The sequence below is a fragment of the Cebus imitator genome, unplaced genomic scaffold, assembly GCF_001604975.1.
Source record: "Cebus imitator isolate Cc_AM_T3 unplaced genomic scaffold, Cebus_imitator-1.0 Scaffold314, whole genome shotgun sequence".
Taxonomy (NCBI): Eukaryota; Metazoa; Chordata; class Mammalia; order Primates; family Cebidae; genus Cebus; species Cebus imitator.
This window is the reverse complement of record NW_016107629.1, coordinates 1,367,445-1,378,088: the sequence shown is the minus strand read 5'-3', so window position 1 is coordinate 1,378,088 and position 10,644 is coordinate 1,367,445. Positions and strand designations below refer to the sequence as shown.

Genomic DNA, 10,644 nt, shown 5'->3' with positions numbered 1-10,644 from the left:
ATTTTATAAATGTTTGTCTTTATTATTGTACAAACTGTAAATAGCACTTCACTCTCTCCATTTATATCAATTAATACAGGTTCATTTCAAGAAACCTGTGGAGCCCAAACTATTTCTAGAAACTGGGGAGAAGATGACTTCTTAACTATGAGAACTCTCAAGCTAGACCTTATCAGTACTTGATCCCTTAAATCCAAACTATAAGTGAAATAATCCATTTCAGGTCATGACAGTTATAAAGGAAAGGAACTAACATATCTTGATCGCCTACCATATCACAGGCCTGATCTTTAACCTCATAATATATTCTATAGTCTAAGACATATAATTATTTCTATTATGTATGAATACATGTGTATTTATATTTATATTATTTAATTTCTATTATATGTGAAGAAACAAAGGATGAGAGAAGTAACTTGGCTAGATCAATTCATGTAGTACCTGGCAAAGGTGGTGTTTGAACCAATCAATCTGTCTGTATGGCCCAGGTTTTCCCTAGAGCATGCTGCCATTTTCCTGATGTAACTCAGTCCATCTTGATTTCAGCCCCTTCTGGCTTGAGCGAATTTCTCTTCCCTCATTTTCCCAATTAAAGTTTCTTTATATCTCATATCTCTCATGAGTTTGTAATTTTAAATTCCTAAATTCTTTGAAAAAGACAAAGTATAAGTTGCTCATGGCGTCACTGACTTGAGACCCAGAAACTGTTTTCTCCGGAGATCTGTTTTGTTAGCCTCTTCTTGTTACTTAAATTATAGTTCAAGTAACAGAGAAGGCTAAAAATATGTGCTTTAGGCTAATATGTGATGGAAAGAGATTCACTCATGCTTCACTTTTCCATCTGAACTTCTGAGGTCTTGGAAAACTATGCTGTAAAGCAAAGTGTCATTACTCTAGAGCATTTTACTAACATGCGAATTCAAGCTATGTTTATTCATCCTACAAAGGAGATGTAAATTTAGTGCATTGTCACCAGCTTCAAAATGAGTCATTTCAAAGGAGCGTGGTAGTGCATCTGGTCAAACCCTTAAATAATTGGTATACTAATGCAGTCTCCCATTTTCTGGAAGCTCTTTAGTGATTCGTCATGCATTTGGTTGTCAGGAAGATAATTTGCAATCCAATTGTATGGATCTGCCTTTGAAGTCTGTGGATAACAGACACAGTGCCATCAATGCTCATTTAAACTCCATGAATTGTCTTTAAGTAATTGTTCTATAGCATGCTCTGCTGAAAAATTTCATAGAGGGTATGTGAATGGGCCAAAGTAAAAGTAATGAATCTGGGCTATTTCCACTCATGGGAAAGAAGTGACAATTATGAGATGTCTATTCCTAAACACACAATTCCAATGTATTATGAGGCACTTTTACTTTTAAAATTCTTGCTTAAGGGACATGTACTCCTGTTAAAGGTGCCTCAGAAGTGTGCATGTACATTCTGTAAACGCACATCCTTGATTCTCTAGTTCGCATCCTCTTTCATGAGGGCATTTTCCTTGAAGCCATATAGCTGCTACCTACATGTAGTCAGCTTCCTGCTGACCTCAGGTGTGCTCCTTCCTGGAGAGGGAACTCAACCATTAACTGATTTCTCCTAGACAAATGTCATTGACTCAGACACAAATGAAAGCACTATAGCACAAAACTAGCAATGCGACAAGTGGTCTGATATATTGAACTTGAAGGCAGGTATCTCATCTTTCATTCCTTCACCCTTTTCATCACGGACTCTTCTGCTGTCCACATTTTACTAGAGAAAGCTCTTTATTGTCTTTCATCAAAAATTACCCAAGCCATGGTCTCAAAAATCTCTTGTGAAAAGGACAATAAATGAATCAATTGATTATTTTAAATACATAGGTCCTTTTTAATTTGTCTCTTTTCAATGGGTCATGAATGAAGGGGCCACCCATCATTTCTCTGAAACTTATGCAAGTCACATATATCTTTCTTAAAACTGAAATTATTTGAAAAACTATGACACCTATACAAAACTTCTAAATACATTGTTACCTATAAGAAGAGTCTGACAATGTCTCTTTTCCCAATTTCAAGGCAATGACTATTCCTCAAAACAGATAAGCTTTGCAATGATTGCATACAGAATCTACTGTTTGTGCTTGGAAGGGCTAAACCTCCATATTTGGTTGAAAAGATGGCCAGAGAAGGATATTTATAATTCAGCAACAGTCTTACAATTCTCTATGCAACCCAGGCTCTAACTACACAGAATATAGTTTTATGCCTAAAACCATCTAAATTCCCTAAACCTATGCAATACGTCCCCTTTCTATCTGTAATTTAAGAAACCTCTTGCTTAAAAATGTCTTCCTAATGCAATGGAGTACAGTACATGGAATCACTGTATCTGTCAATCTTTATAACCCTCCTATGAATTGTTTCTCTCGCAAATACTGCATTTTGGTAAGTTAGAGGTTCATTATGAATACATCTGCATTTAATTGCTTAACTGTCATCCTGCTCAGCACAGTAAATACACAGATACAAATCATGTAAAATCAGATGATGTCATAGATTTAAAATATTATATATAGATATGTACACACACACATACATAATATGTATTTTTTTCCCCTGTGGAAAGAGGCCAGTAAATTGATGATTAATGTTTAGAGATGCAGATCCAATTTTAGAAGCATATGTGAACACCATAACAGGAGAGGGATTTGGGGGTACAGGGGTAATAAAAGCAACGGACAATATTTGTGCTATGTAAACACCGTCAACCCTCATATGCCCTAGGCACAGCTGTGTGCACACAGAGTTCTCGACGCGTACTTGGCAGGTTGAAGACACAAATCCCGAAATATGGGCATCATGGCCCCTCTGGGGCACTGGCGGACGTTGTGCACACAGACACACAGGAGGGCCAAGGAACTAAAACCACACTCACTCACACAGGTATCTCTTCCCTGGCTGCCCAGCAGCGACACCTCTAGTGGTAATCACCCCGGGCTGACAGGTATTCACAGGCACCTTCGGGGAGCTCCTGTGAAATCTAGGGGAAGAGGGAGGGTCGGGCATTTGGGGACAGCGGAGCGCGCCCTGGCACGATCTCTGCGCCTCCAACGCTGTCGGGGACCTGAATTCGCTCAGGAGATGCCCAGAGGATCTGCATTATGCCAAGGCGCTGGGCCAACTCACCTCGACGAAATAAAAGCAGGGCAGGAGGGTGACGCTGTCCTTGATCACTTTGCCCTTTGGCCTCTCCTTCGCCGACATCCCTGCCGCCTGCCCCGGTCTGCGTCCTCCCCCGGGCGAGGTGTGCGAAGCGCAGCCGAGGCGAGCTGCCTCCTCCAGCCCCAAGCGCCCGGCGCCGCTGATGTCACATTCCCCGCGGCCACCGCTGGAGCCAGCGCGCTGCACGCAGCGCCCCCGCCTTCTCCCCGCCCCTTTTTGCAGCAGCTCAGCGATTCCCTGAGCCGGCCGGCCCTCTTCCTCCCCTAGTCTGGCTCCTGCTCCCCGTTTTCCTGGCGAGAGGCGACGTCCAGCTCCCTCCTCCAAGCTGTTGCTGCAATGGCTTCCCCTCGATGTCACCCCCTCTCCTCAGCTCTCTACCGCCCTTGCGAGGCTCCAGGGCTGTCGGAGCTTGACGTCAAGAATCCGAAAAGGGGGACGCACTCCTGGTTTCTGCAGTAGCGAGGCTGAGGAGCTAAGCCACCTACTCCCCTCTTGGGAAGCCTCCTGGGTCACTCTAGGAATGCTATTCAAGAATGCTGAGGATCTGAAGCCCTGCTCCAGTGCACTGACCCGTAGCGAGAAAAATAACCCTACCTGCACGAAATGAAATCATACTGAAAAGTAGGCCGCGGTAGGCACTCACTGAGAGCTGGTTGCTAACCAGAAATGACAGCTCCTACAGGAGATTCTCTGCCGGGGAGACTCCTTGGCTCCCTTAAACACCAAAGCACTCACTAACAAACACTATTGGTTGTGAGGGAATGATGTGGGTTCCTTGCATCCAGAAAGGCAGATGTGTGAATGCACAGGTAATGGGCATTCTCATTGAGCCCAAAGGCTAGGGCATGTTATAATCTCACTGTCACAACCCTAGAACAATGTCAGTATTACATTCATAATAGTAAAAAGAAGTATGTCTTCAGATATTAATAATCTAAAGTCCTTCCGCTTGTTGGCAGTATACGTGGCTAGTCTCAATTTTGTGATTATTTTGGCAACCAGTGTATCAAGTTGATGAAGAACAGAAAAACACCCAGCAAGCACAGGACATGGTATTATACTAATAAAGATAACCAACTTTTGTGATCACATGTCCTAGGCCATTTCCAGTATCTTCAAGTCTCCATTTCAATCATGTGATGGCCAATTCCAAACTCATTTATCCATTTCCCTTTTTCAGTCGCTGCTCCTTTAGGTCTTCGGCAATATGGGACCATCCTATCTAATAATGTACACATTTCACTGCCACCACCACCTCTTGCCCCCACTTTCCTCTGCCAGCTGTGGGTTCCAAAGTCTAGTAGTGTAATTGTTTGTTTTCCCCTCCCAATTTGCCATACTCACCTGATAAAAATCCCAGCTTAGTTGAACCAAATTCTCTGCCCTTACCAGAGCAACCGAAAGTAACTGGAGAAAAACACACAACCGCATGATTCTGTCTCCCATCCAGCTCATGACCACAACTCCAAATAGGTCCTGGATTTCCCCCAGAATTCTAGAATTTTTTCTGTTCAGCCATTTTCCCATTCAGAGCTTCTCACTTCTCAAATCTCCTCATTCTCAGTTCATAACATTTACTCTTATTTCACTTAGAAAATAGAAGTAATCAGAAGAGAACTACATATTTTTCCCAAACTGACTACGTGCCCCCATTCCTTACCACACACAGGACTGCCATCTCTTGCCAAGACTGGCATAACCTAACAGCTTCCTAACTGTTCTACCAGATTTTGCCCTTGCCATTCTCACAACCTAAGAATGATTCCCTACACAAAAGCCAGAACGGTCCTTGGAAAAGTAAACCCGATTGTGTTATTCTACGCAAACCCTCCAAAGCTCTCTGCCACTTCAACAGAAAGTCCAAACTTCCTGTATCTTCTTTAAAGCGCTACCTGGCAACCCTGCCTGGTTCTGGGAGCTCATTCACATCACTTTGCACCTCGATGGTCTGGCCATTCCAGCCTAGCCTCTCACTGCCTCAGGAGCTTTGTACTTACTCTTCCTTTTTCCGAGAACTCTATTCCACCAGAATTGCATGGCTTAACCCATCACTCAATTCATATCTCTGCTTAAATTTTAACTCCCCAGGGAAGTTGTGTTTTACACACCAGGTAACATCACAATCTCAGACCACTGTCACTCTTTTTTCTTTTATACTATTTTATTTTCCTTCATAGAACTTACCACCATTTGACAGTATATCATATGTTTCTTTGTCCTTTTCTCTCTTGTCTGCCTCATCCACTAGTAAATTCCATAAGGTCAAGCACATTTTCATTATTATGTTTTATGGTAACTAGAAGTGTACCTGGAAAGAGTAAGTTGTCAGTATATGTTGAAGAAATAAATAAAACAATAAAATTAAGTCACGCATGTATAATCATACAGCATAGTTTCTTTCACATATTATATGTTCAATAAGTGCTGGCTAATTCTGTTTAACTATTACATTAACCAGTAATTATACTTTTCATTACTAACAACATTACTTTGTGTTGTGGGGAGGAACTGAAGGCCTTTCTTTTTACAACCTTCTTGACACCTCAACAAAATTTATAGTCTTTAGTGAGGTAAAAAATAAGCTAGGACATTATTAACTTAAGAGATATGCTATCCAATGAGAACACATGGACATAGGGAGCTCAACACACACCGGGTCCTGTAGAGGGGTGGGGGGCTAGGAGAGCGATAGCAGGGAGGAGGGGATAGGGGAGAGATAGCATTAGGAGAAATACCTAATGTAGATGATGGGGTGATGGATGCAGCAAACCATCATGGCACATGTATACCTACATAACAAACCTGCATGTCCTACACATGTACCTCAGAACCTAAAGTATGATAATAATAATAATAATAATAATAAAAGAGGTACGTTATCATCCTGGAAACTCAGTATTTTTATTTAAGAAGAGGTGAAATAAAAGACTAAACTTATACTTGCCTAATTTTAATAGCAAAAAACCTGAAAATATGTGATAAAACATCAGAGCCATATGCTGACCATATCTCAACAATTGAGGAAATTGTTGAAACATCAGAAAGGTACCCTTTTTTTCCTCCCTAGCTAGTCTGCCCAGATTGGCCAGCCCACATTGTCAAGGATAAGGAAATGTTTCAGAATTCAAAGCCAATTCTTACTGTAAATCTTTTACCTTTCATTAGGCCAAGTTCTCCTTCCTTCTCTCTCTCTCCTTTTGAATTTTGTTTTTCTAATATATAGCATTTCATAAAACAATCAAGCTAAAGATTCCCTTAAATATTAAACAAATGATAATGTCTTACATTGGGGTAACAATTTGATATATATTACCTACTTTAACTTTTGATGCTCAAAACAATGCACCGACGTGAACAGGGCAAATGGTTTCCCTTTTTTGTAAAAAAAAAAAAAAAAAAAAAAATCAGTAGACAGGACTCAGAGATGGAACAAATAAATAGAAAAGTTTGAACCAAAACAGAATGAAATTTGGAGTCAGAAGACATGAATTTGAGCTCAAATTTGTAATGCTTGAACTCTGCTCATAAGCAAGTCATTTAGTATCTCCAAGCTTTAGTTTTCTATTGTGCAAAATGAGAAGAGTGCTGGTACTATCTGACAACACTGCCTGGTAGCTTAATTGTGACAATAAGTGTGAAAGCACTTGGTGAATTGTAAAGCTAGTTCATCCATTCATCTGTCCATCCATTCAACCTACAAGTATTTATTGGTCCCCAGTTATGTGAGAGGCATATTTCTTACAAGACACCCACTAGAGGAAAGAATATATATGGTTGCTGCCTTCATAAAATTCACAGGCTAATGCGGGTGAAAAGAAGACAGACACAGACAATAAATTAGTCATAGTAATAGAAAACTCCTCCATGATGCTCAGTATGGAATAGGCACTGTTAACAATACTTTGCATCTTACCTCATGTAACTCTCACAAGATCTTTATGAAATGGGCATCATTATGATCACATTTTATAGTTAAAAAAAACTGAGACTCAAAGAGGTAAATTATGACTGTATGGTAGGACCACAGATATATATAATTAATGGGGCTGATATTCTTGAACTCAGCAGGTTTCTCAAGCTATGTGATCTTAAGGGCTACACATACTGCCTCTCTTTACAAACGTGTAATTATGTCTTGTGACATAGACTAGTAAAGAAACAGTTAGGGAACAGTTGCAATCACTACGAGAAACTTCTTAAGAATGGTGGTCAAGGAAGTCCATGAGAGGAGTGGACATTCAAGCCACTTACAGCACTGAGGCTACTAGAGAACATTCCAAAACTAAAAAATATGTTTCGTTCCATCTTTCCCATGTATATTCACATTGGAGCCAAGTGCAAAACTTTTATGTTGAATGTTGCTTTATGTATGCTAGTTGCAGCTCTACAGTATAATAGTGACATTAAAAACAATGTAATGTGCCTCACAGAACTTGAACATTTTCAGTGGAAATCCTGTTTCAGTGCATTCAAATGAAAAATGGCACCCACTGAAAAAGCAGCACTCTGACATTTCACAAGACAGAGTATTTCATAGCACAAATAACCTGGAAAAAATATGCCTGAAAATGCATTTGACATTATTATTAAAACTGTCAGACTTCTCAGATAAGAAAGAAGTCGTTTTTCTATGTATTGGTTTTCTGTGCCCATAGTTGAATGCAAACTGCTTTTCTGTTTCCTGGCAACTATTTGCCCTTTGGGTATTTGCATGACATTTATCTTTAAGGTCATAAAAATATATTTAAATTAGCTATGTATTTCTCAGATATCAGCCCACTCCACCACATTTGAGGGTACAATGTAAGATTTTATTGTATTTTTCTAAATGAAAGAGACTTAACATAACTGAATATGCAGATGTATGACGTAGGAAAAGTATTGAAATGAGAAGTTTCTAAAGGATGGAAAATGAATGTTTTAGCTCCAGCCTCATCACTGACTAATTCCGTGGCTGTGTATAAGAGCATTTTAACTCAGGGACTCTGTCTCCACATCTAAAAATGAACGGGTTAGATGAGTGAGATGGACATCTGTTGTTTGTGTTTGTTCAGGATCCATCATTCCCTCTTTTTGTGATGGTTCTTGAATTTTCATGATAAACTGTCCCACTTCCACAGTCAAAACTGGGACTGCAAATGAGGGTATTCAGTCCTCCTGAGGCCAGATGGAACAGTGACCAAAATGTGAGCAATTGGATCCTATTCCCCAAAAATCTGAATCTTGAGGAAAGTGATACAGAGTCAGAAATTTTTCGGTGTTGATGCATGGTGGAAGAACAGAAAATGCTAATTAATGCTGGCCTTTTGGTTCTCTGAACTATCCTTGTTACCTTTCTCTTAGGAAGTCTGGCTTTTTTCTTCCTTTTCTTTGTATTTTTCCTTCCTTTTGTTTCTTTGTATATCTCCATTGTCTTTCCAAATACATCCTTTCCTCTCCTCTTTCCTGTCTTTCTCATTAATTTAGCCAAAGCCCATTTTCTGTGCCCAAACCAATCAACACATTTTCTGTGCCCACAACCAAACAAAAAAGTCACACACCTGTGATAAGAAGACATTCACATACCAAAGGTATGCGACTTTTTTGTTTTTTAATCTAACGCCAAGTTTACCTAACAGCAGTTCTGGTAAGAGATTTTTTTTTTTTTTTTTTGGAGATGGAGTCTCACTCTATTGCCTAGGCTGGAGTGCAGTGGCACAATCTCAGTTCACTGCAACCTCCACCTCCTGGGTTTAAGTGATTCTCCTGCCTCAGCTTCCTGAGTAGCTGGGACTACAGGCACGTGCTACCATGCCAGGCTAATTTTTGTATTTTTAGTAGAGATGGGGTTTCACCATGTTGGCCAGGCTGGTCTTGAACTCCTGACTTCAAGTGATCCCCCCGCCTTGGCCTCCTAAAGTGCTGGGATTACAGGCATGAGCCACCATGCCTGGCCCTGGCAAGAGATTTTTAAAAGATTATTTTGTTTTAGTGTAGTTTTCTATCAATGACTTTTGTCCACTATGATCATTTGTGAGGCATGGTAGAAGCTGATTTACATGAATCTATGGAGCTTCATCCCACAGGAACATATCTTTGCCCTGGGAATCAGTGGCTACCTCAAGAAAACCTATAGCAGTGATACAGGCAACAAAATAAAAAGTTTATTGCAGAGTTGTGTTATGGCTGTGCATTGTCATACTAGTGTGTTGTGAATGTTTTTCAACTGTCTCACAAGATATTGATCCTCTCAGGGCCTTAGCAGGGTCGGTGCAAAGTAATCCAGGTTCAAGGTGGAACAGTGTATGACAGCAAGCTCAGAAGGCTATAAACCAGGAGAAAAGAGAAACAACTTCAGAATTTGCTGCTCCACCCCAGTGTACTAAATATAGCCTAGAGGGAGCCCCACTACCTGGAAACCCACTGGAGAGCCAGTGGCAGAGCATGTTATTGCCCAGGGAGCACTGGGCACACCCCTAGGTGCGGTCTGTTAAAGGTTTGGAGAGTGGAGAGATCCAGCAGTTCTCCTCATGGGCACAACTGAGGGAAATGATTGACATTTCTGTCTTCTATCTATAATTCTATCCATGGGCACTTATATGCCTTGTGTATGGCTTCCAAGCTACCTACATAGCAATGGTCCTAAAAATGAATGAGTCATTCTGCAAATAGAGCATCATTTTTCTTTTGTAACATGCAACAAAAATATGTAATTGGATTTAGAAACATCTAAGTTATCATCAGAAATTTAAACATTACTTTTGTCAATGAAGGCAGAGCTTTTGAATTCTTCATATGTAATTTCAAGGGTTGTTATATTTTTAATGATTGTGAAGCAATGATGTCAGATTATTTTTAATTTTAATTTTTTTAATTTAACTTTATTTTATTGCATTTTAGGTTTTGGGGTACATGTGAAGAACATGCAAGATTGTTGCATAGGTACACACGTGGCAGTGTGATTTGCTACCTTCCTCCCCATCACCTCTCTCCATGCTATTTCTCCCCAACTCTCCACCCCCCACTGTCCCTTCCCTATTTCCCCCCAACAGACCCCAGTGTGTAGTGCTCCCCTCCTTGTGTCCATGTGTTCTCGTTGTTCAACACCCGCCTTTGAGTGAGAACATGCGGTGTTTGATTTTCTGCTCTTGTGTCAGTTTGCTGAGAATGATGGTTTCCAGGTTCATGCGTGTCCCTGCAAAGGACATGAACTCATTGTTTTTGATGGCTGCATAATATTCCATGGTGTATATGTGCCACATTTTCCCTGTCCAGTCTATCATCGATGGGCATTTGGGTTGGTTCCAGGTCTTTGCTATTTACAGAGTTTCTCTCTTGTTAACGCTGGCTGGAATGCAATGGCACGATCTCAGCTCACTGCAACCTCTGCCTCCCGGGTTCAAGCAATTCTCCTGCCTCAGCCTCCCAAGTAGCTGGGACTACAGGTGTGTGCCACCAT

General features: G+C 40.7%; 1 protein-coding gene across 1 annotated transcript in view; it reads right to left on the bottom strand.

Moving 5' to 3' along the window:
* PLPPR4 (phospholipid phosphatase related 4) overlaps positions 1-3,559 on the bottom strand; it is a 50,135-nt gene extending 46,576 nt beyond the window's left edge. The window contains exon 1 of the mRNA XM_017503757.2: positions 3,171-3,559. Within this exon, the coding sequence (XP_017359246.1) occupies positions 3,171-3,248 (78 nt within the window). The 5' untranslated portion in view covers positions 3,249-3,559. The remainder of the gene's footprint in view (positions 1-3,170) is intronic.
* Positions 3,560-10,644: the final 7,085 nt, after the last annotated feature.